Here is a 26,959-nt window from a genome sequence, read left to right as displayed (position 1 = left end):
TTTCTTTTCTTCCCTCCTCCCGCAATTTTCCCCAGCATTTTATTGCATCCCTTTTCTAGTTGGCTCTGGTTGGTCCTGGGCTGTCAGTTGATTGGTTCTAGAACCAGGGATTTTTCTCTGCATTTTATTTCAGCCTTTTGTTGCGTTATCTCGGCTCCCCCGAGACTTTCCATCCACTTATCAGGAAATGACCTGCAGTCACCACCCTTTTGGGCCCAGCACCCGCTGAAGCCTATATGGCTTCACTCAAACTATACATATTGCAAGCAAGCTTAGGGAACAGAAGCTAGAAGAAGCTGTTAGCCTTACTTTTTCTATAGTTCCTATTTCCTACACTTCTGCTGTGCAGAATGGCAGGCACAGAAAAGTAGCAATGAGCTAGGAAAAAAATGGCCCCTTTTTAAAGGCAAAAACCACACTAAAAATCTAATTAGCAAGCATTTTTACAAAAGCGAGAGGAAGCATTAATCTTACGTCTCAATCTTGTTTTAGCACAAGCGGGGTGGAGGGAGGTTGGAGCCGTGAGATGGGTTTTGTAGGAGTCACAGGCTGCAGCTAAGATTCAGCTGAGAGGAAGCCTCTGATGCAGCCTAATTACGGACATTAATCTTAGTTGAAACACGTTCTGCATTCTGTGATCTAAGCCCGAGCGCATTTCCCTAGGTATATGACGCATGTCAGGCACCTCAGGGGGCTAGCGGCTATATCTTGTGGGCAGTTGTGCCATGCACCATCGCCCTTCTTAGTATTTAAACTTAATCACACTAGGAGAGGCAAGATGTCAGGTCCAGAGTCAGATAAGAGTCTGCTGAAACTTTTTCCACTCTCCTAAGCAAGCAAGCAAGCAAGCAGAATACAGAAGCTGACGGCTGGTTATCAGCTACCTGTGGTCTCTAGGTCCTAACACAGACCAAAGGTCTGAGAAAAATTTAAGGTCCTGGCAAAAGACCTAAGAAGATGTCTTTCCAAGTCATGTAAGCAGTGAACCCCTCACAGGCCTACGTTTTCCCTTGCCTTTCATGCTCTTGATCTGCATTTTGGGTGCTGAGAAGGGAGAGGCAAAGCTAAAGACAAAAGGGAGGCCAAAGTGAAAGTAAATTAAAATAAACATAAAAACATGGACAGGGTGCCACAATTACCATTACGTGAAAATGAAAAATGATCAGATCATCAATTTTTAAAAACCTGTTGGGTTTAGCCAAAATAATACCCAAAGTAAACATATACCCTTAAGGTTTTATTAAAAAATATTGAAAATCAGTGGGTTCCCTTATATTCATTTATTTTAAGAAGCTAGAAAAGCCAGCATAAAAGTATTACACATTCTGCAGATGCAAGGATAAGTTAAAATTATGCACTTATACTATACACAATTTAAACCAACAAATAAAAATTAATATGAAACAGATGGTTTCCTAAAAAATACTAAAATTGAGTAAGAAGAGTTTAAAATTCCAAGTCTCAAAATAATAGAAGAAAAGGAAAAGGTAGTCAAGGAAGTAGTCTTAAATAGGGAGCAAGTCCAGAGAATTTTACAGGTAAATTTAAACTTCAGAGAATAGAAAAAGAAAATCATGTTGACTCTCTCTTTTAAGCTATTGTAAACTGATTCCAGACTAGGATAGCACCAGAAAGAAAACTATGGACCCTCTCACTTAGGAATAGAGATGTTTAGATCAAATGTGACAATATATTTAAAGAATGCTACATCACAACTGTGCTGGATCTAATCAGTCAGCACTCACACCCATTCCCACCTCCCACGCTGTGTCTGCCAGTGCTTCAGAGCCTGGAAAGCTATGAACTACACTTTCCAGACTCCCTTCCAACTATGGTATTGATGCAATTTGGAACCACCAATTAAATTCAATAGCATGAAATATGCAAAGTAAAAACAAAGCAGGAACTAATTTCCTGCTGATGTTTAAGCTGATACTCAAGACCATTAAGTGCGAGTTTCCAGATGCACTTGTGGCTAGACTGAGTATTCAGTGTCTAGCCACCAGCCTCATGTGGGTGGAAAGACAATTGTAGTGATGGTGGCATGAAGGCAATAGCTTCTGGATCCCAGAATCCCAGCAACTTCCATGTGATCTTGAACTCAAAGCCATCTGATCTGAACTCAAAAGCCCCCAGCTTCCATTAATCTAGTCTCCAGTGAATTATTTTTCATATTTGGACTTTGCACAATAACATAATCATAATTTTAGATTCATCAGACACTATCCTCTTGACGCTCTTATTTTGTTTTGTTTGATATTCATTATATTAACTTCCCCACTCAATACAAAAACTAGAATTTTATTAAATATCTCTCCTATGTCTCTGTGCTCCTCCCAATCCCATCCCCTCTGCCTACCATCCTGAAGTAACCCCTATGTTGAGCTTTGATTTGTTTTCACTTTACCATATATGTACCTAACTAATATAAACATACTATGCAGAAAGTTTCCCTGGTTAAAATTATCTCTACAGAATACCTCTTCATTTTAATACCCACATATCATAGACCTTAGATCTCTCTCATTACAGCATTTGTTGGATGGTATTTATATAAAGAAAATGTACATGTATGTACTTCGCAAAACAGTTGTACCAAGTTAAACGTAAACCAGTAATGTATAGGGATCCCATTGATGTATTATTTCCTCCAACTCTCGGTATCATTGGTTTCTTTTTTTCCATTAAAATGAGTATAAAATGATGTATGATGGTTTTGACTTGCAGTTCTCAGATTATGAATGAAGCTGAGTATCTCTATAAAAACATGTTTAATGTATATATTTCCTCTTCTCTATAGTACTTGTTCAAATATTTTGCCCATTTCTTTGTGTTTTTCTAATTGATTTGTGAGTTGTTCATATATTCTTGATATTAATACTGTTTTAGTTGTAAGTATTTAAAATATCTTTCCCCAGTTCTTTAGTGTTTTGATGAACAAAAGTCCATAATTTTAGTGTATAAGAATTTTTAGTTATTTTCTTCTTCAACACACATTTTTTGTATCTTTTTTAAAAAATGCTGTTGTGATAGTCACCCTCCAAGATGGCCCCCAGTGAGTCTCACCTTCTGGTATTCAGACCTTTGGGTAGTCCCTTTCTTTATATGTCAGGTCTGGTCCATGTGACCAGTGGGGTGCAGCAGAAGTTATGGTACGTAACTGCTGAGGCTAGATCATAAAAGACATTGCTGCTTTCCCTCGTCCTCTTGGATCATTTGCTCCCGTGGCAGCTAGCACCACATTGTGAGGAGGGCCAGTTAGCCCTATGGAGAGTTCCACGTGGTGAGGAACAGAGGGCTCCTAGCAATAGCCAACACCATGTTGCTGCCGAGTGAATGAGCTATCAGATGCTTCAGTTCCAGATAATTATAGTTCCCACTACCATCTTAACCAAAAAGATTTCTTTATGGCATTTGAGGGAGGAAGGTCATAATTTCCAAAAGATATTGCCTTATAAATCTTCTAACAGACAAAATAGTACAGCCTCTGTACTCTTCCACAAAGAATGTCTGTGGAAGAAAATATGAAGAAAGGAAAGAAAAGAATGAATAACAAACAAAAAAAAAAACAGAACAGAGAGTAAGAACTCATTCTACCATTAGTGGAAAAGAGGAAACTAGAAAAGGTATGATTAAAGGGAGAGAGGCATCTGAATATTTCTGAACCTCCATAACATAAGGATTATATGCAAATTATAAGAAGAAATTATCATTCCATGATAGATCCCAGTTTTAAAGGTGTCAGTGAATAAGGTTCTACTCATAGGTAAATCTTCTTCATCTCACATATTGAATTCCTTTTAGTACCACAGAAAACATCATTCCAGCCCCATCCTCTAGGTTTCCAGAAAACTATTGAACCACACTGCTCTGCAGGAAAATTGGGCTCATTTGGGTGCCAAAACCTAAAGGGAAATAAAAGGTAGAAATACTCCTCAGTGAATGCACAGTGACTGATTAGAAAGTATATATTAATAGGTTTGGGGTTGAACAGAATGGTTAAGGGTGAGAGAGCATTCCAATGATCGTGCCCCTTTCTCATATTGCCCTCCTCAAAAACCTCAAGTATGGACACACACTTCTACACTGGTTCCTCTAACATTCTCCTGGCAAAACTTTTCTAAATGGTGCACTCTTGGACCTTTTCCCTGGAATCTGATCTTTATTTGCTCCTCTTTACAGAGCCCTTTTCCTGACCTCAGTTATTAAACAATTCCTTTCTTACTGACACATCCCACAGGCTGCCTCCTTACATCTGTGTACTCTTCCTAAATATCTCTGTACTCATGGAGCTGCCTTAAATGAGTGTTAGGGTGCCTGTGTCTGGACATAAAGTTACCCTGCTTCCAAGGAATACACTCTACAGTAGGGGTAGGAGCTCGAACATTATTTTTGGAGTTAAAAGACCTTGTTTTAAAAGACATTCTATAGAAAAGACATCTGCACTTGAATGTTTATAGCAGCATAATTCACAATTGCAAAGATGTGGAAACAACCCAAGTGCCCATCAGTACATGAGTGGATTAATAAAATGTGGGCTATGTATACCATGGAGTTCTACTATGCCATAACAAAAAAGATGAATACCTCTTACATTTTCCTGGGTGGAGCTGGAGCCCATTCTACTAAGTGAAGTATCACAAGAATGGAAAAACAAGCACCATATGTACTCACCATCAAATTGGTATTAACTGATCAACACTTAAGTGCACATTAGTAGTAACATTCATCAGGTGTCAGGCAGATGGGAGGGGGAAGGAAGGGAGGGGTATATGTACACCTAATGGGTGTGGTGTGCACCATCTGGGGGATGGACACACTTGAAGCTCTGACTCAGGTAGGGCAAGGACAATACACATAACCTAAATATTTGTACCCCTGTAATATGCTGAAATAAAGAAAAAAAATTTTTTAAACCTGATTTTGCTATTCATTCATTTTGACCTTGATATAGTAATTTAATCTACCCAGGTAATAGATTCCTCTTCTATACAAATGGAAATCATAATAAAGTCTCTAAATAACTCAGAAGATTGTGTGAGAATCAAATAAGGTAATGTATAATTAAAGTAAGTTCTTTTTTTAAAAGCCACAAATAAATAATACTCTTATGTAATTTTCCTACTACAATTGTACACAGTTCTGACCTAAATATTTTGAATCTTCTTAACTATAGATGAATTTAAGTATCTAGTTGTGTTGAGAGGCAGAAAAATATTAATAAAATGGCTTATAGCACAATTTTTGGAATCAGATAGACAAGGATTGAGACCCAGTTTCTCATCTTACTAATTTATTGATCTTGGACAAGTTATTCAATTTTTCATTTATAACATTAGTCCTGAAAGAGAGAAGTTTTTATGAAGTTTGAGAAAATACATGTGCCTAGTAAGGGATTAATAATTGTTAGATCCTAATCATTGTTATAATTGTTAATATTAACATTAATAGTCACTGCCAACAAAATTTCCCTAAATTTTCTATGTAAAAAGGCCCTATGATTCATTAATCTATGTCTGCACTCACCTGACATTTTTCTTGAAAGGTGTCTGATCAATCCATTGCCAATTGCCATTACCTTTTGGATCTGAGAGCCCCAGAAAATAAGAAAGTGATTCATTCAGCTGCTGGACAATGAAATTCTACATGAAGAAAAAGAAGGAGTCATAGACTTTAGAATTTCCAGAGTGAACAGAATAAGAGTTCTTTATAGTCTTTAGAGCCATTCTTTAGAAGAAAGGCCAAGGTGCAAGGAGTCACATCATGGTACACTGACCAGGAGTACAGGCCAAAAAACACCAACATCATCTCATGGAGGAGAGAGACCTAACACAGGCATTTCAATCTCAAACATAGTATCATTCCTTTTTTTTTTTTTTTTAACCAAGAAACAGAATTGTTTTTAAAGGTACACAGGTCCATAAATCCATTTTTGTGCTTTCAGTCTTTTTTTATTTGTTTGAATGTTGTGATGGTTAATTCTATGTGTCTACATGACTGGGCCAAGGGGTGACCAAATTAACATTATTTATGGGTGTGTCTGCAAAGGTATTTTTAGATGAGACTAGCATTTCAATTGCTGGGCTAAGTAGTAGATTGCCCTCCCCAATGTGGGTGTGCATTATCCAATCTATTGAGGGACAAAATGGAACAAAAGAAAGACAAAAAAAGGCTTAAATATAGGTTAGATCAGGCAGAAGAAAGAATCTCAGAGCTTAAAGACAACATCTTTGAATTAAACAAGTTAGTTGCAGAGACAGAGAAGAGAAATAAGAGAAAAAGAGCAAAGCCTACAAGAAATGTGGGATTATGTGAACAGACCTAACATAAGAATCATAGGCATCTATGAAGGCAAAGAAGAAAATATCCAAGGCTTGGAAAATCTGGAGGAAAATTTTCCTGGCCTTGCTAGAAATCTAGATATCCAGGTGCAAAACCTCAAAGGACTCCTTGAAGATTCATCACAAAGAGGCAAATAGCATGACACATAGTCAGCAGATTGGTCAATATAAACATGAAAGAGGTGCTCTCATGAGCCATAAGGCAAAAGTGTCCAGTAACTTACAAAGGGAAATCCATGAGACTAACTGAAGACTTCTCAACTGAGATCTTATAAACCAGAAGTGATTGAGGCCTCATGCTAAGTCTTCTCAAACAGAATAATGGCCAACCTAGAATTTGTATCCTGCAAAACTAAGAGTATACCAAAAGTAATCTTAAGCAAAAAGAACAAATTATGAGACATCAATTGACCAGACTTCATGCTATACTACAAGGCTATAGTAACCAAAACAACATAGGACTGGCACAAGAATAGAAATTCAAACAAATGGATCACAACAGATAACCCAGATATAAAACCATCCTCATATTGCCTCTTATCTTTGACAAAGCATACAAAAACATATGCTAGGGAAAAGAATCCCTATTCAATAAATGGTGCTGGGAAAATTGGATAGCCACATGTAGAAGACTGAAACAGGATCCACACCTCTCACCACTCACAAAAATCAACTCACAATGGATAAGATATTTAAACTTAAGGCATGAAACCATACAAATTCTAGAAGAAAATGTTGGAAAAACTCTTATAGACATAAAACTTGGCAAAGAATTTATGAAGAATATCCCAAAGCAATCACAGCAACGACAAAAATAAACAAATGTGACCTGATCAAATTAAAACCTTCTGCACAGATAAGAAACAATCATTAGAGCAAAAAACAACCTACGGAATTAAAGAAAACATTTGCATGCTCTACATCCAATAAAGGGCTGATAACTAGAATCTATATAGAACTCAAGGAAATCAGCACAAAAAATTAAACAACTCCATTAAAAAGTAGGCAAAAGACATGAATAGAAACTTTTCAAGAAAAGATAGACTAATGGCCAAGAAACGTTTGAAACAATGCTCAACATCTCTAATCATCAGGGAAATGCAAATCAAAACCACAGTGAGATCTCACTTAACTCCAGTGAGAATGGCTTTTATCAAAAAGTTCCAAACAAGTGTTGGCATGGATGCAGAGAGATAGGAACAGTCATACACTGCAGGTGATGCAAACTAGTACAACCTCTATGGAAAGTAGTATGGCAATACCTCAAAAAACTAAAAGTTGACCTACTATTTGATCCAGGAATTCCACCTCTGGCTATTTATCCAAAGGTAAAAATGACATCCTATAAAATATACAGCTGCACTTGAATGTTTACAGCAGCACAATTCACAATTGCAAAGATGTGGAAACAATCCAAGTGCCCATCAATACATGAGTGGATTAATAGAATGTGATATGTATACCATGTAGTACTACTCAGCCATAAAAAAAGTGATGAACTAATACCTCTTGTACTAACCTGGATGGAACTGGAGACCATTCTTTTAAGTGAAGTATCACAAGAATGGAAAAACAAACAATGTATGTACTCACCATTAAATTGGAACCAATCCATCAACACTTATGTGCACACTGGAAACTGATGAATGTTATATTCATCAGAAATCAAGCAAGTGGTGGAAGGAGGGGGTGGGTAAGTTCACAACTAATGGGTACAGTGCACACTATCTGGGGAATGGGCACACTTGTAACTTTGACTCAAATGGTACAAAAGCAATTTATGTAACCAAAACATTTGTACCTCTGTAATATTCTGAAATAAATAAATAAATAAAATATATAACAAAAGGAAATACATAGGAAGGAGGAATTCATCTTTTTTTATTCATATCTGCCTGACTGCTTAAGCTGAGACATCAGTCTTCTACTTCCCTTAGACTAAGATTTATGCCATTGGCTCCCCTGTTTCTCAGGCCTTTGGACTCAAATTGGAGTTATATCACTGGCTTTCCTAGGTCTTCTGCTTACAGATGGTATATTGTGGTCCTTCTCAACCTCCATAATCATGTGATCAAATTCCTCATAATATATCTCTCCATATGTATATATACAATATATGTATCTACATATGCATGTATATATGTGTATATATCTATACATACATATATATTTTTTTTTCTCTGGAGCACCTTGAGTAATACAGACATATTACATATTTATTTCTGGTTGTTTTTCAGTGAAATTGCATTTGGGCTCTTAAAATACAAATTTGTTTCTCCAACTACTCCTTCTCTAAGAAGTAGTAAATTACTTATAAAAGTTAAACATAAAAGAGAGCTCACTAGATTTTAATTGTAGTGGATTTATTTATTTCATAAAAAAACAATTACTCTCATCTTTCCAATTGGGCTTCTAAAATACCTTTAGATGTGTCCAGATTGCTTTCCTATAGGTAATTTTATTGACACTAAATTAAATTAATTTTGAATTAAATCTGAAGGCTTAAGGAGCATTTATTATGTGTTGTCCTGAGATTCTCTGATATAACCCTACATTCCAGGGAGGGAAGGTACTGCTCAGCCAAAGTTGTTACATAATATATAGGAAAGATTCCTGACAATAATTTTTATTTTGAAAAATACCTGCCCCACCAATGTCAGCACGATAGCAGAATAGAAAGCCCCACACCCTAGTTCCCCCAAAAGACACTTACTTAAAAATATATGTACCAGATTGCCTTTGTCAACTCCAGAAACCAGTTAAAAATTTTCAGCACCACTGGTGAGTGCAAAGCCAAGAACACTGGTATTAATGCAGGTAAGAAAGTCAGTTGCATTTACCCACCATAACTCCTGCCCAACCAGGCACTGCACAAAATAATAATAAAAACAAAACAAAAAAATTCCAACTCTGAGCATCTCTTGGAAGGAAAAGAGAAGAGTAAAATATGTGTCAACTTTCTGGCTTTCCAGTGAACTGCCTTACAGACTTGTTTCTGTCTCACCCAATTTAGAATGTTGCTGGGAAAGACAACATATTTTGGATGTTTGGTGACTACTGAGAAGAAAAGCAGGTACAGCAGATTTCTACAATTCCAGAGAGATTATGGTACTACAGACAGACATCAGGGAAAGCAAGAGACTACATGCTCCTGAAAAATAACACAAGGTAAGCCACTTCATCTGGAAATTTACACACACAAGTGCAGGGAAGATGCATCACCAAAAATAGTTTGAGCAACTCATGGAATCTATAGCCAGGATGATTGGCAAATGTCTTCCCCTGTACAAAGCCAATCAATAAACACTGGAACAGATGAGTTTTTTAATGCCCAAATCTCAACAAAAGATCTCAAGGCATGCAATGAAATAGGGAAACATGGCTAAATTAAAGGAGCAAAATAAGTCTCCAGAAACTGTCCCCAAAACAATGATGAATTTATGAATAACCTGACAAAAGACTTCAAAATTACTATCTTAAAGGTCTCAATGAGTTTAGTAATCAATGGACTACTAAACAAAATTCAGAAAATCATGCACAAACACAATGAGAATATAAATAAACATATAGAAAATATATAAAAGAAAACCAAACTGAACCTCTGGAGCCAAAGAATATAATAACTGAATTGAAAATTTTGCTAGAGAGGTTCAACAGAAGAGTTGCTCAAGCAGAAGAAAGAATCAGTGAACTTGAAGACAAGTCATTTGAAATTATCAAGTCTGAGGAGCAAAACTAAAAAGAAATGAAGAAAAGTACAGAGAACTTACAGGACATATGGAAACCACCAAACGGGCCAATTTATGTATTATGGGAGTCCTAGAAGGAGAATAAAGAGAAAACAGGGAAGAGAATCTATTTGAATAAATCATGTCCCCAAACTTCCCAAATTTGAGAAGGTAAATGGACATACCAATTCAATAAAATCAATTCTAGCCAGAAATAATCCTAAGAGATTCATACTGAGACACAGTTCATCAAACTGTTAAAGGTCACAAAGAGAGAATGTTGAAAGCAGCAAGAGAAACATGCTCATGATGTAGAAGAGATCTCCCATAATTATCAGCAGATTTCTCAGAGAAGCTTTTCAGACCAGAAAAAAATGTGATGACATATTCAAAGTACTGAAAGAAAAAAAAATGCCAACTAAGAAAACTGTATCTGGAATAACCATCATTCAAAAAATGAAGAAGAAATTAAGAATTTCCCAGATAAACAAAAGTTGAGAGAGTTTATCATCATTAGACCCATCCTACAAAAATACTAAAGAGGGTCAAGTTAAAATGAAAGGATAGTAGACAGAATCATGGATGCATAAGAAAGCTTTCCAGTTAAAGTAAATATACCCACAAATACAGAATTCTATAATATGTAATGTTAGTGCATAAATCACTTTTAATTCTAGTATAGAATTTAAAGGATAAAAGTATAAAATAAATATATTATAAAATCTGTATTGATGGATAAACAATATAAAAGATGTAATTTGGCCAGGCACTGTGGCTCATGCCTGTAAGCCTAGCACTCTGGGAGGCCGAGGCAGGTGGATCGCTCAAGGTCAGTTATTCAAAAAGATGTAATTTGTGACATGAGTAAATAAGCTGGTGCAAAGATGAAGGAATAAAGGATGTTTTTGTATGCAATTGTAGTTATCTTAAAATAGATATTTATAATTTTAATATGTTTTATGTAATCTCCATGATAACCACAAGATAATACTTAAAGAAAATACATGAAAGGAAATGAGAAATGAATCAAATCATACCACCACAGAAAATCAATGAAAGACAAAGCAGCAGTAGAAAAGAAGGACAAGATACCTGTAAGATACACAGAAAACAATAAACAAAATGGCAATATTAAGTGCTTTTCCATCAATAATTACTTTAAATATAAATGGATTAAGCTGCCCAATCAAAAGCCATAGACTGGCTGAATGATAAAAGAAAAAACAAAATAGAACTGTATGCTATATACAAAAGACTCACTTTAGCTTTATACATCACATATGCTGAAAGTGGAAATATGGGAAAAGATATTCCATGAAAATACTAACCAAGAGAAGCATGGGTGGCCATACTTATATCAGTCAAAATAGAATTTAACTCAAAAACTGTCATAAGAGACAAAGAAGGAAGATATAAGAATTATAAATATACATGTTCCCAATATTTAGTACCCATGTACTAAATATATAAAACATCAACAGAGGTGAAATGAGAAGTAGTACCACAATGATAGTTGGAGACATTCATGAACACTTATCTAGACTAAGAAAAATAAGAGAAGACTCAAATGACTAAAATTAGATGTGAAGTAAGGGATATTACAATTGATGCCACAGAAATAAAAGGGATTTTAAGAGACTATTATGCATAATTATACACCAACAAATTAGATAACTTAGAAAAATGGATAAAATCCTAAAAACAAACCACGTACCAAAATTGAATCATGAAGAAACAAAAATCTGAATAGATCAATAGCTTGTAAGAAAATTGAATCAGTAATCAAAATCTTCCAACAAAGAAAAGCCCAGAATCAGAAAGCTTCATTGGTGAATTCTACCATACATTTAAAGAATAATTGGTACCTGTAAGATCTTCCTGAAACATTATCCAAAAATTAAAGAAGAGGGAACTTTCTGAACTCACTTTATGAGGCCAGCATTTCCCTGATACCAAAACCAGAAAAAAGATACTACAAGAAAACAACAGATTAATATGCCTGATGACTACTGATGTAAAAATCCTCAACAAAATAGAACAAAACTGAATTCAATAATATATTAAAAGGATTATACACAATGACCAAGTGGAATTTATTCCTGGAATGCAAGGGTGGTTCAACATATGAAAATCAGTGTAATGAACCACATTAGCATAATGAAGGACAGAAATGAAATTATTATCTGCATTAATGCATAAAAACCATTTGACAAAATTCAACATACTTTCCTAACAAAACACTCAGCAAACAAGGAAAAGAAGAAAAGTAACTCAACATAATAAAGTCTGTATATGAAAAGTCTACAGCTAACATTCTTCTCAATGGTGAAAAACTGAAAGCTTTCCCAGTAAGATTGGAACAAAGCAAGGATGCCCATTTTCATGACTTATTTTTTTTTTTAGAGGTGGGGGCCTCGCTATATTGCCCAGGCTTTTCTCAAACTCCTGGCCTCAAGAGATCCTCCCACCTTGGCCTCCCAAAGTCCTGGGATAACAACCATGAGCCACTGCACCCAGCCACTTGTCACTCTTTTCAACATAGTCCTGGAAATCCTAGCCAGAATAATTAAGCAAGAAAACAAATAAAAATCATGCAAATCATATCTTTGCAATTGTGAACTGTGCTGCTATAAACATTCGAGTGCAGATGTCTTTATTACAGAATGTCTCTTGTTCTTTTGGGTAGATGCCCAGTAGTGGAACTGTTGGATCAAATGGCAGATCTACTTGTATCTCTTTAAGGTATCTCCATATTGCTTTCCACAGAGGTTGTATAGTTTGCAGTCCCACCAACAGTGTACGAGTGTTCCTATCTCCCAGCTTCCATGCCAACATTTTTTGTTTAAGGACTTTTTGATAAAGGCCATTCTCACTGGAGATAAGTGATATCAGAAAGTAAGAAATAAAACTGTCTCTGTTCACAGATGACATAATCTAATATAGAGAGAACCCTAAAGATTAAATTAAAAATACTCTTTAAACTAATAAACAAATTTAGCAAAGTTGCAGTATACAAAATCAACATACAAAAATCAGTAGCATTTCTATACACTAACAATAAACAATCTGAAAGGAAAATTAAGAGAATAATCCCGCTCTTCCGGTCCCAGGCTCTTCGGCAGACGTGTGTTACGGTGTAGACATGGCCAAATCCAAAAACCACACCACACACAACCAGTCCCGAAAGTGGCACAGAAATGGCATCAAGAAACCCCTATCACAAAGATACGAATCTCTTAAGGGGGTGGATCCCAAGTTCCTGAGGTACATGCGCTTTGCCAAGAAGCACAACAAGAAGGGCCTGAAGAAGATGCAGGCCAACAACGCCAAGGCCATGAGTGCACGTGCTGAAGCTATCAAGGCCCTTGCAAAGCCCAAGGAGGTTAAGGCTAAGATCCCAAAGGGCATGAGCCGCAAGCTCAGTCGACTTGCCTACATTGCCCACCCCAAGCTTGGGAAGCGTGCTCGCGCGTGCATTGCCAAGGGTCTCAGGCTCTGCCGGCCAAAGGCCAAGAATCAAACCAAGGCCCAGTCCGTGGCTTCAGCCACAGCACCAGCTTCAGTTCCAGCCCCAGCTCAGGCTCCCAAAGGTGCCCAGACCCCGGCAAAGGCTCCAGAGTAGAAGTCTCTGTCTGCCAACATTAGGACAGAAGGACTGGTGTGACCCCTGGGCTGCTGTCTGCATGGGGCTGGGGTCCTCCTGTACTATTTGTACAAATAAACCTGAGGCAGGAAAAAAAAAAAAAAGAGAATAATCCCATTTAAAATGACATCAAAAAGAACTAGTACTTAGGAATAATCTTAACCAAGGAGGCAAAAAACTTGTACTCCAAAAACTATAAAACATTGATGAAGGAAATAAAAAAAGACACAAATATATGGAAAGACATCTCATATTTATGGACTGGTGGGATTAATAAAGTTAAAATGTCCATACTACAGATTCAGTGTGATCCCTATCAAAATCCCAATGCCATATTTTTTATAAATAGAAAAAAATTCTAAAATTTATATAGAATCTCAAGGGACCCTGAATAGCCAAAACAGTCTTGGAAAAGAACAAAGTTGGTGGTCGGGCATGGTGGCTCACGCCTATAATTCTAACACTCTGGGAGGCCGAGACAGGAGGATCACTCGAGGTTAGGTGTTCAAGACTAGCCTGAGCAAGAGCGAGATCCCGTCTCTACTAAGAAAGAAATTAGCTGGATTGACAACTAAAAATATATAGAAAAAATTAGCTGGGTATGGTGGCACATGCCTGTAGTCCCAGCTACTCAGGAGGCTGAGGCAGAAGGATTGCTTGAGCCCAGGAGTTTGAGGTTGCTGTGGGCTATGCTGACACCACAACACTCTAGCCCAGGCAACAGAGTAAGACTCTGCCTCAAAAAAAAAAAAAAAGAACAAAGTTGGATGCTTCACAATTCCTGATTTCAAAGTATATTCCAAAGCTGCAAAAATCAAAACAGTATGGTATTATCATAAAGACAGACATATGGACCAGCAGAACAGAATAGGCAGTCCAGAAATAAACCCTCACTTATATAGCCAAATGATCTCTGACCAGGTGCTAAGAGCACACAATGAGGAAAGAATAGTCTTTCAACAAATGGTGCTAGGAATACTGGATATCCACAAACAAGAGAATGAACTTGAACCCTTACATGCAAAAGAATGGAGGTGGACCCTTATCTTATACCATACACTGAAATAAACTCAAAATGTTTCAAAGACCTAAACATGAGACCTAAAACTATAAAACTCATAGAAGAAAACATAAGAAAAAATATTCATGACATTGAAATTGGCAATGTACTGGATATAATACCAAAAGCACAGGCAACAAAAGAAAAAATAGACAAATGGGGCTACATCAAACTAAAAAGTTTGGCATAACAAAGGAAATAATCAACTAGTGAAACAGCAGCCCATGGAATGGGAGAAAATATTTGCAAATCAGCATATATCTGATAAGGGTTAATATCAAGAATATATGAAGAACACATACAGGCTGGGCGCGGTGGCTCACGCCTGTAATCCTAGCACTCTGGGAGGCCGAGGAGGGTGGATTGCTCGAGGTCAGGAGTTCAAAACCAACCTGAGCAAGAGCAGGACCCTGTCTCTACTATAAATAGAAAGAAATTAATTGGCCAAGTAATATATATAGAAAAAATTAGCCGGGCATGGTGGCGCGTGCCTGTGGTCCCAGCTACTCGGGAGGCTGAGGCAGGAGGATCACTTGAGCCCAGGAGTTTGAGGTTGCTGTGAGCTAGGCTGACGCCATGGCACTCACTCTCGCCTGGGCAACAAAGCAAGGCTCTGTCTAAAAAAAAAAAAAAACAAACAAACAAAATAACACATACAACTCAACAATAGCAAAACATAGATCCTAATTAAAAAGCGGGCAAAGCACTGGAATAGACATTTCTCCAAAGAAGATACACAAATGGCAAACAAGCATACAAAATGATGCTCAACATCACTAACCATTAAAGGAATGCAAATCAAAACCACAACGAGATATCATCTCTCACCCATTAGGATTGCCACTATCCAAAAATCAAAATCAAAAACAGAAAATAGCAAGTATTGGAGAAATGGAACCCTTGTGCACTCTCAGTGCCAATGTAAAATGGTGCAGCCACTATGGAAAACAGTATGGTGGTTCCTCAAAAACATAAAAATAGAATTACCATGTGATCCAGAAATCCCACTTGTGAGTATATATCCCAAAGAATTGAAAGCAGGATCTCTGATATCAAGAGATATCAGATATCTCTGATATCAAGAGATATTTGAACATCCATATTTATTGCAGCATTCTTCACAATAGCTACAAAGTGGAAGCAACCTAAATGACAATCAAGAAATGAGAGCCAGGCCCGCGCCGGAACCATGTTTTGCAACCAGTATGACAATGATGTTACCGTGTGGAGCCCTCCGGGCAGGATTCATCAAATTGAATATGCAATGGAAGCTGTTAAACAAGGTTCAGCCACAGTTGGTCTGAAGTCAAAAACCCATGCAGGGTTGGTAGCTTTGAAAAGGGCACAGTCAGAGCTTGCAGCTCATCAGAAAAAAATTCTCCATGTTGACAACCATATTGGTATCTCAATTGCGGGGCTTACTGCTGATGCTAGACTGTTGTGTAATTTTATGCGCCAGGAGTGTTTGGATTCCAGATTTGTATTTGACAGACCACTTCCTGTGTCTCGTCTTGTCTCTCTAATCGGAAGCAAGACCCAGATACCAACACAACCATATGGCCGGAGACCGTATGGTGTTCGGCTGCTTATTGCTGGTTATGATGATATGGGTCCTCACATTTTCCAAACCTGTCCATCTGCTAACTACTTCGACTGCCGAGCTATGTCCATTGGAGCCCGTTCCCAATCAGCTCGTACTTACTTGGAGAGACATATGTCCGAATTTATGGAGTGCAATTTAAATGAACTGGTTAAACATGGTCTGCGTGCCCTAAGAGAGACACTTCCTGCAGAGCAGGACCTAACTACAAAGAATGTTTCCATTGGAATTGTTGGTAAAGACTTGGAGTTTACAATCTATGATGATGATGATGTGTCTCCATTCCTGGAAGGTCTAGAAGAAAGACCACAGAGAAAGTCACAGCCTGCTCAACCTGCTGATGAACCTGCAGAAAAGGCTGATGAGCCAATGGAACATTAAGTGATAAACCATTCTATATGTGCATTATCAAATATGTAAGAATGCAGGAACACATACTGATGACAGTAATCTATACTTTGAACCAAAAGTTGCAGAGTAGTGGAATGGTATGTTTAGGAATCAGTCCAGATGTGAGTTGTTTCCAAGCAGCCTCATTGATGCCATATAATGGGATTCATTTTTCTTTCAGAGGGTATATGTATCATTTTCTAGAAAGTATAGGTATCTGTGCTAATGTTTTTATATGAAGAAAATAGTGTCTTTGTGGTTTAAAAGACAACTGTGAAATAAAATTATTTCACCTCCTAAAAAAAAAAAAAAGAAATGAATGGAAGGAAATGTAATTTCTTAAGTGTTCTCACCACAAAAAAACAAGAAGAAGAAGAAGAAAGTTAAATATCTGAGGTAATAGATATGTTAATTAGCTTGATTGTGACAATCATTTCATGATGTATATTAAATCATCACATTGTATGCCTTAAATATATACAATTTTTATCTTTCAGACATACCTCAACAAATCTGGGAAAAAAGAAATCAAATAAAAGAAGCAAAAAGAAAATGTGGAATATTGCATACAATGAAATATTATTCAACTTTAAAATGGAAGAATATCCTGTCACATACTACAACATGGATGAACCTTGAAGACATCATGCTGAGTTAAATAAGTTATTCACAAAAGGACAAATACTGCATGATTTCACTTATATGAGGCATCTAAAATAGTAAAAGTCACAGAAATAGAAAGTAGAAGAATGTCACAGCCTTCAGCGATGGGGAAATTGGTAATTGTTCAATGGGTAGAGAGAATTCCAGTTTTGAAAAATGAAAAAGTTCTAGAGATCTTTGCACAACAATGTGAATATAGTAAACACTACTGAACTGAACACTTAAGAATGTTTAAGACAAATAAATACTGTTATGTGTTTTTTCACAATTAAAATTTTTCAAATGAAAAATGATCTTCTACAATATTTTCTTTAAGAAAAAGTGAAAATGAGGGGGAAAAGTACCTGCTCTGCTTCTGTATTGATCACAGCCAAATGTGCTCCCATCTCAACACAGTTCTGCTCACTCTGAATCCAATCATCCACTTCAGTAGAAATGAGGTAGCAGCTGGAACCAAATGGCTTCCAACTACTTGGGCAACACCCCCAGACTTTTTCTGTGTTTTGTGAAAGTAACAAGTGCAAGATGAGACAGATAACATTAAAGAACCATGTTCTATACACATAAAACTCCAAGGATCTCTGGTTGATTTCTCAAGATGGCTTCTTAATTCAAGTTTTTATTTTCCCTGAATTATATAATCTGGGTCCATAGAACTGATCTTAAATATATTTAACATTAAGTCCTTAGTATTTACTATGGTTTACCTGAAGAATTCTTCTGTTTTTGTTTTGTTTTTGCAAAAAAAAGTCACTATTGAGTTTTGGGGTTGTTTCTGTTATTTCATGCCCCTTATATATTGCAAGCATCAAGTCCTCTTCGAGTTTTAAATGACTAACGCAGATGAATCCGGAAACCCAGCTTTGCTTAACAATCCTGGGCAAGCAACAGAGCCTTGGATTCTGTGTTTTGCTATTGTTGAGTTGTATGTGGTCTTCATATATTCTAGATATTAACCCTTATCGGATATATGCTGATTTGCAAATATTTTCTCCCATTCCATGGGCTGCTGTTTCACTAGTTGATTATTTCCTTTGTTATGCAGAAGCTTTTTAGTTTGATGTAGTCCCATTTGTCTATTTCATTCATTTTTTATGTTGTTACATCATTATATATTAAGTGACTAAAAAAAACAATCTACAGACTTATTCTTGCTTTTATAATGTTATTAAATGAATAAAATAGATAAACCATATCTATATCATTTGAACATTGCTTTTGGAAATATATTTTAATTATGCATTCTGTCAATTATTAATGATTGCTTTTTATAATATTCCTCAAAGTGTGTAACATATGATTACACACTTTGATTAACATACGACTTGAATTTTAAAAGTTTAATTTATCTAACTATTTTGGTGGTGGGGATTGACTTTGCCAATTAAGTTATATATGCCAAACATTTTTTGTAAGTTCGATATGTAAAATCTCCAGCTCCAAGGATGACAAAAAATATTGTGACCAATAAAAGCGTTTGTCAAAAGGGCATACTGACATTAATCATATTTTATTTTCACAATCCATTCTGAGAATAATAAGCTGATCAAAGTGCTTTGTAAGTATAAAAATAATAACAGATGTAAATAATAATCATTTGATAAGCCTTATTAAGACTTTTTGGGTATCCTTCCCAGAAATTGAGAAAGCAAATGACTACTAACTGAGAAATAACAAATCTTTTGCAAATTATTCTATTTCTTATTCTTCACTTTCAACAACATTGCAGAATAACCTTATCAAATTCTTAGTTAACAGACCATTACAAATAATCTTTGATAATAGATTATTATATAATCTTAGGCAGATAATTCTGAAAGAATTCCAAAAATTGTGTGAAAGTCTAAAAAAGCTCCTTCCATTCCTATCTACTCTTTTTTGTTTTGTTTTTGACAGGGTCTGGCTCTGTCGCCAAGCTGGAGTGCAGTTGCAAAATCATAGTTCTCTATAGCCTCCAACTCCTGGGTTCAAGTGATCCTCCTGCCTCGGCCTCTCAAGTAGCTGAGACTATAGGCACACACCACCATGCTCAGCTAATTTTTTTGTGGATACTGGTCTCACAATTGCCCAGGGTAGTCTCAAACCCCTGGCCTCAAACAATTCTCCCACCTGAGCCTCCCAAAGTGCTAGAATTAGAGGTATAAGCCACCAATCCCATACCCTATCTACTTATTTAGGTGAGTAAGATTTTTCAGGTTGTATCACTAAATTGAAAAATACGAGTAGAATTGATGCTGAAATCCAACTCATCCTAGCAATAAAATTATCTCATTATAGTTATTAATACATTTGATTGCATTGTTTAAAAGCTCCATTCATCTCATTAACAGGTAGACTTCCAGCATAGCTTTATTTTATTACTAATGATTTATCAAAATGTATAATAAATTTGTGATGTTTTGAATATTGTGTCCTGCTAATAATTGTAAAAATAAGTCAATCCAGAACAAATTTTATGACACTTAAACCTGGTGGTACACAGGAACTTAAAATATTAAACATACTTATCTACATATTTTAGTAGATAGGGGAAGTGTGATGTAAATATTAGTTCAAGGGGATAGAGAATGACATAAAACAACTGACTAGTAAATATATTTATTCTTTTTTTAATAGATAATAGGGGTTAAAACTTTGTAATGATATTTAGACACAAGTAGATATCAATACATTTTTAGAAGAGCTATAACAGTTTTGGATTTTAAATTCAATATTTACAGTGTTCCAGAAATTAAAGCCCCTGCTTCTATAGTATGATGAAGGAAGTTAGATGTCAAATTAAATTGTATAAGAGGAAACACACTCTTTCAAAATCCTTGTGGGGGGTCGACAAGCAAAACAGTCCAAAGAAAACTGGTCTGGGCAGAATACAGGCCCATTGAAGAAACTCTGCCCATGCCACAGAACGCCTCAACACTGACTGACACTGAGCTGAGTGGGAAAAAAAATTGGGGAAGATAGAAAGTGAATTTCAATTACTTTTTAACTTTAATCAAATGGAAATTTCATTTGGAGTTTTACTTTTATTTTTCACCATAATAATAATTTGAAAGAACATCGTTAAAATTTGAACACTTTCATTTGCTGATATGACATTATATAAAATAATTTTATCATATAAACTTATCTGTAACCTGGATTCGTTGTATTGAACAGCCTGGTTAGCCATAATTTTAGGTTGTATATATAATTTACAGTCTCTTATACCAGATGGGTGTGGAGTTAATCTAAATAATATCTAACGCTGTCCCATTTCAGAGCACTCTGAAGGCAAAAGCTGAAGTGCCTATGGCTGCTTCCAGGAAAATATTCTTTTAAATGATAGTTGTTGTTGCAGGAGTGGTCCAGCGTAAGTGGGAGGAGGATTATCCTGATAGAATTACAGTTTTTTTCCCAAAAGAGTCAGCTCTGCAATTATTCCAGCAAAAAAACCCCATGTGATAAGAAAACCACAGGTCAAGGAGAGTGGAGAAACCACCCTTTGCATCCCATGCATGTTCTCACCAAATACCAAAAAAGAGAAAATTCTAGCATCTCAGAGAAATACAAAGAAGCTTCTGCCCTTTCTTTACTTCTCACAAGTTTCTCCATGAAAACAGAGGCGTGAATTAGTTAGCTCTTGAAATAGCAAAAGTCTGACATCTGCCTAGGTTACATTTCTTTACTTGGAAGGATTAAGGCCATGAAGACCACTATATTCATCTACACTGTTTCTTTTTGGCTTTTTCACTAGGCATGTTGTGAAGCAGACCATGATCCTAGATTCAACTCTCCCAACTCTCCACATACAAAGTTACCAGCACTATATCTGGGGAAGAGGGACAGTGTCATCCTGACCATTAATAACGCTGGTATTTAGGATAAAGATGAGTATTAATAATGGGGAACCTTAGATATCAAAGAGAGAATTTTATGCACTTGAAGGTGAAAAGAATATAAACATTGTGAAAATTATTATGAATAATTTTCAGGGTTGGTTTGAGCAAATTACATGTATGTAGGTTGATAATACTTATTGAGATCAAGAAGTCTGAAGAAAGAATTGTTGGGGGGAGCATATCTGGAGTCCAATACTAACATGTAAGTTTAGAAAAGTCATGAAGATATCCAAGCAGGGACTTTAATAAAAGCGCGTGCACACAGCACACACAATAGAACATACCAATCTTGAATTCAATCCTGATCCCTCTCTGAAAAAAGAGAAAGTCTAGTTGAGCATTGTAAAGATTTACCTGTCACCCTTGTCCCTTCACTGAAGCAGGTTACACCTGAATGATACATGTGCAGTTCAGACAGCCTTTTGTCAGTTTTGCCATGTGTAAAATGATAAGTCACTGTGAAGGAAGAGCAAGGATTAGTGTTCATCCATCTCTTGCTATAGAGCCTTGTTCTCTATGTCTGTGCCATGCAGTTTACCTCCAACCCCCACTCTTTTCTCTACACAATCCCAATTATGACCATGCAGAACGATTGCTTACGTGTATTCATTTACCTTATTTGTTTGTTTATATATCTGCACCTTTACTTTTGATCTTTTCCCTGCTAGAATTTAAGGTCCATATTCTAGGGCTGAGATTCCACTTGTTTTCTACATCAATCACAAATGCCTAGAATAGTAACTGCCACAAAGTCATCAATAGATATTTATCAACTCACTAGATGTCTGCTTCTCCTTAATTTTAATAAGCATGAAGGAAGCATACAAGTTATTTTGATGTTTTCAAAATATTTCTAACTGTAGGTAGTCACAGATAAACATATGGGTAAATAACAAACAAGTGGAGACTTTAAATATTTATGGAGACATTTTAAATTAACTTTATGTTCATGGATGTACACATTGAACAAGGCCTATTCTCTCTCAGGTCATGACCTGATTCTTCACTCATTTCTTTTGTGTCCTTCTACTACTGAGCTCAGTACAGTTAAACCTTTCTATCTTTCTTATAGCCCTTGTTTTTGGGTTCTGAATTTCTGTTTCATCTTGAATTAATGCATTAATTCTTAAACCCCCTTCCCTCTTGCACTTCATTATGAAAAGAAAACCAAACTCTAACTTTAGTGATGAGTATTTGTGTTTTACTAAACACTATGAGATTTATTTACATCTTTGAGGAAACTGCAACCATGACCTGTTCACCATAGGAAGTCACTTTCACTCCCTCCCAGACTATTCAATAACTATTTTCAATCACCTGATCAGTGAATAGAGGACCAAACTGTGAATCGGAGAGCAAGAAGTTCTTTGAGACCTCTCACACAATGGACTTGAGAATATGTATTTGGAGGCAAATAGGACAGGGAAGAAATACTGTATTCTCTTTATCTCCATTATTTCATTTGAACACTTTTTCCTCTTATATTGGGAAAGACTCCAACATGAATCAAAGACTGTAATCTAAAGTATGACCACTATAAAAGTAAGTACAGTTGGACTTCCATTAGAGGGGTTTTGTGACTAGAGAACACAAGATCACTAGTGGACCCAGTCCTGGAAGATGGTGTCTTAGATGATGGCTACAAGGACGTGACATGCATATGTGAGGCTGTGATTCAGAGAAATGCTAATAAAAGTAAGCAAAGTAAATCTACAAGAGTCAGTTATCAAAAGATAAAGGAAAAGCAGGAAAGAGACAAGGAGAAATCAAGAAAGTGTGGCATTCCATGTAAGAGCTGACATAGTAATAGAGTAAAGGAGAACATACCTCAGAGAATCTTCATAGAATACTGAGGGGCAGAGACCAAGGGAACGCATGTCAGTGGAGAACTTACCCACACAGCTCACAATGAAACAAACACTGAGGAGTGCCATGGAAATCACAGCAACACACCAGAGCCTCAAGCACGAACAGGCTCCTTTCTCTGCAAGACCAGCAAAACAAATGCAAGTAATGACCAGAGGGCCAGGGAGCCAGAATCCCCAGGAAGTTCAGGGCAATGAAGAAACTGGATGAAGAACTTCAGAGTAATTAAAAACTTCAAGCAAGAAGAGAGCTTGAAAAGTCTCTCCAAATAAATAACCAGGTAGCAGCTCTGAAGCCCAAAACAATTTGGGCAAATGCGTCCTCCCCTGACTGTAATTTCCATTTCCTTATTCTTTCTTCTTAAATATTACATTTCTGTTGATTTCCTATCTTTCTCAAAACATCACTTTTGTCTCCCACTTCTCATATCTCTGTATTAATATTTGGTTTCTTCAGCATATCAAAGAGATATCTGCACTCCCGCATTTACTGCAGCACTATTCACAATAGCCGACATACGGAATCAACCTCAGTGTCCATGAACAGATGAATGGATGAAGAAAATGTGTTATATATGCACAATGGAATATTATTCTACCGTTAAAAAGTATGAAATCCTGTTATTTGCAACACATGGGTGAAACTGGAGGACAACATGTTAAATGAAATTAGGCAGGCACAGAAAGACAAAGTTAGTTATGTTCTCATTCATATGTGACAGCTAAAAACAAAACAAAAAAACCTGATCACAAAGAGAGTAGTGAATAGAATGGTGGTTACCAGAGGCTGGGAAGGGTGTAGTGGGGAGGGAATGATAAAGAGGGGTTGGCTAATGGGTACAAAAATATAGTAAGATAGAAGAAATAAGATCTAGCATTTGGTAGCACAATAGGGCAACTATAGTTAACCATAATTTATATTGTATTTCAAAATAACTAGAAGAGTAGATCTGGAATGCTCTCAACACAAAGAAATGATAAATATTATATTTATCATTTACATTTCAGGTGATGGATATCCCAATTACGAGATATGATCATAATGCATGGTATGCTTGTATCAAAATGTATCGAAACATCACATGTGTCCCATAAGTATGTACAACTATTATGTATCCATATGATATTTTTAATAAAAATAAAAAATACTATTCATGGATATGCAAAGGGTTGGAGCTAAAGTCAAATTTTCATGCATTAAAAAAAGGAAGAATTTTTTCCTTCTGAAAAGAATGAGAAAGGAGTACAAAAATGTAAGCCAGGGCAATTTGAAAGAATACTGGTATTTGAATTTCAAAAATAGTCAAAGGACTTTTAAGAACAGAGATATCTAATAATCTATTTTTTAGCTATTTACATTCCACTGTGTAAATCTCCTCTGTTTTCCTAAACTTTTGATAAAATCTGCTACAAGCTCCCCACCCCAAAAATATGCATATTTGGTTTCTTATTTTCAAGTGCTTCTGTCTCTGAGGCAGTGCTCTTTATTTCACAAGTCTACCATATTGGTTCAATCATTATCCCTTCGATCTGTTCATTGTCTACCTCTTCTTTCCGGATGATTCTTACCATCTCATCACACTTCTAATAGACCTTTCTTTGTGGAACTGAGAAAGGGAATGCTCACCTTGAGGCTGCCCTTCTTGCACCATCATGTGGGCTCCCTGTGTTCAGAAGGTCCAGGAACCTTCTGTATCTTTCTCCCTGAAGATGCTATCCAGAGACCTGGCTTCATTCAAAGAGGCCTGATCTTGGAGACATATGGCTACACATTCTGATAAGACTAAGAGATTCCCAATACTAAGTATACTTGAAAAAAGGAAGTCATAGTTTCAACTAAAGTTTCCAGTGATTTAAAGACATAGGAAAAAACAAAAGAGGAATTGAGAAATATACGGAAAATAGCTCATGAGAACGTTGACAAGAAAACTGATATCATTTCTTCAGTTCCTAACATAAAATTTCTCTCTCCGATTCCTATTCATTCTTGAATGCAAAATAGAAAACTAAAGAATTTTATCTGTCGACCATAATTAAATTAGACCACAATTAAATTAAGTGCTCCCTAACCACCCTTTGTATTGTTTACTTATTTTATGCAAGCTTTAATCCATATGTTGATCAGTGTCCTAGGAAATAAGCAAAAGTCTGGTTGAATAGATATGACTTAGGTATTAAGAGTAGTAATACAGTAAATAACATAAAACTCGTGGACATTGTTCAGGAATGTAATTGTATAATGGAACATTCCAGAAACTATCTACAAAGTTGGGGAAACATTGCTATTGTTGCATCAAGACTAATATTGACCGGAGGTTAGTAATGTTTTCTCATCACCCTGATTAGGTAAAGGGAGCTGAGTGGTATAAAATCAGAAGCAGGCTTCATGAATTCTATGCTATAAGTAGAAAATATAATATTTTTCTTTTCCTCATAGGTTCTTAGTTGAGACAGTCTCCTGAAAGCAAAAGTCAGATTAGTCAGCAGAAGTTTATTCATACATGCTGTGCCCATCACTCGAGCACTCAGTTCAAAAGTATCTCTCTGTCTCTCAAGGCAGTGGCTTAGAGGCCTTGCTTAAATAATATTTTAACAAAGATCTATAAATATTATATAGTGATAAGAAATTTTAAAAACTTTTAATCTGACAAATGCGAGCCCCTTTAAAATGTAACAGGAGTCACATCAACTCTCCTCCTTGAGCTAAATGATCACCTCTTGAAGCCCCTTGCCATGCAGCCTGTAGACTGACACCAAGTAGCCACAACATGCCATACACCCTGTCATTCAACAATGGATAGCCAATCATTAACCAATGTTATTTCTGTACACTGACGGGAATTCCTGCCAGACAACTTTTGGAGCCAACCCCTCTCCTGATTTGTCCTTCTTTCTAAAACTTGAGCCTCCCCTTTGTTAGCCAGAGCACTTCCCAAGGCAACTTCTAACTGTGCTCCCAAGCAGCTGTCTTCAATCTTGGCCCAAATAAACTCTCTATATTAATGTGGCCTCAGCTTCTTCCTTTAGGCCAGAAGACAAAGAAGAGAATATCTTCAGAATTCCAAAAGGAGGGAAAATGTGGGAAAGTAAATTTCTGGGAAGAGTAAAGTCTGCTCCTAGGTCCTCTGGCGCTGGCGCTGTCTGTGAGCTGAGAGGAAAGCCTAGGGAAGGGCCTAGCTTTACATGGGAACGTCAGAGAGGGCTGCAGGAAGACCTTGGTCTTTGCACATAGCTGCCCTGCCATGAGGGGGAGGGGCAGAGTGTTCCCCTGTGTTCTAACCTTCTTCAGCCCACCAATCCCCAGTACTTTAGAGACTGATATTTTGGTTCCCTTCCATGTCATTACTCAGAGTTTGTAGATCCTTTCACTCACATAGTCTCTAAAACGTAGACCATGCCTTCTATTAATGTCACAAACATCTCCACAAAATGCTTAGTAGACTCAAGTAGATTTTCCACAAGAAAATCTACTATGGGTATATGAATATGGAACTTGTGATGTTGTGATACTATGAGCAATATGTGTATTTAGTTTTCATCCTACACAGAGATTCTGAAGCCTTAAAAATTCCTGGGTGATGAGGGTGATAGGAGCATCTTTTGTTATACTAGTTGGCTCTTATTCCCAGATTCTGAACTGTCTCCAGAGCTATAAAGAAGCAAGGAGTATCTTTTGATACCTATTTGGTTTTTGTCCTCAGTTCCTGAAATAGTTTCAGAGCAATATAGAAGGAACATCATTTGTTATTCATAATAAGCCCCTTTCAACCATGCCTGTGGGTTTATACTAA

The 26,959-nt window shown here is 36.5% G+C and overlaps 2 protein-coding genes and 1 pseudogene across 4 annotated transcripts; 2 read left to right on the top strand and 1 right to left on the bottom strand.

The window, feature by feature from the left end:
* Positions 1 to 1,266: 1,266 nt before the first annotated feature.
* On the bottom strand, positions 1,267 to 24,955 carry CLEC6A (C-type lectin domain containing 6A). 2 transcript variants are annotated; one of them, XM_012760693.2, is made up of 6 exons: positions 24,796 to 24,955; positions 23,198 to 23,287; positions 21,658 to 21,759; positions 17,770 to 17,921; positions 5,527 to 5,642; positions 1,267 to 3,905 (listed from the first exon to the last, which is right to left on the bottom strand). In XM_012760693.2, exons 1-6 carry the CDS (start codon positions 24,821 to 24,823, stop codon positions 3,761 to 3,763), a joined length of 633 nt encoding a protein of 210 aa, XP_012616147.1. In that variant the 5' UTR covers positions 24,824 to 24,955; the 3' UTR covers positions 1,267 to 3,760. The 2 variants fall into 2 exon arrangements, with proteins under 2 accessions (XP_012616147.1, XP_012616148.1); XM_012760694.2 differs by lacking the exon at positions 23,198 to 23,287.
* LOC142873301 (large ribosomal subunit protein eL29-like) lies at positions 13,170 to 13,793 on the top strand. The gene has a single exon (XM_076006851.1). The coding sequence runs from the start codon at positions 13,212 to 13,214 to the stop codon at positions 13,689 to 13,691; it is 480 nt and encodes a 159-aa protein (XP_075862966.1). The 5' UTR covers positions 13,170 to 13,211; the 3' UTR covers positions 13,692 to 13,793.
* Positions 15,943 to 17,078, top strand: LOC105869091 (proteasome subunit alpha type-1 pseudogene; annotated as a pseudogene). The gene has a single exon (XR_001153004.3). The product of XR_001153004.3 is annotated as a proteasome subunit alpha type-1 pseudogene (transcript).
* Positions 24,956 to 26,959: the final 2,004 nt, after the last annotated feature.

Source organism: Microcebus murinus, chromosome 10 (genome assembly GCF_040939455.1).
Source record: "Microcebus murinus isolate Inina chromosome 10, M.murinus_Inina_mat1.0, whole genome shotgun sequence".
In the NCBI taxonomy this organism is placed as follows: domain Eukaryota; kingdom Metazoa; phylum Chordata; class Mammalia; order Primates; family Cheirogaleidae; genus Microcebus; species Microcebus murinus.
The sequence above is the reverse complement of the archived record's forward strand: the minus strand, read 5'-3'. Positions and strand labels throughout refer to the sequence as shown.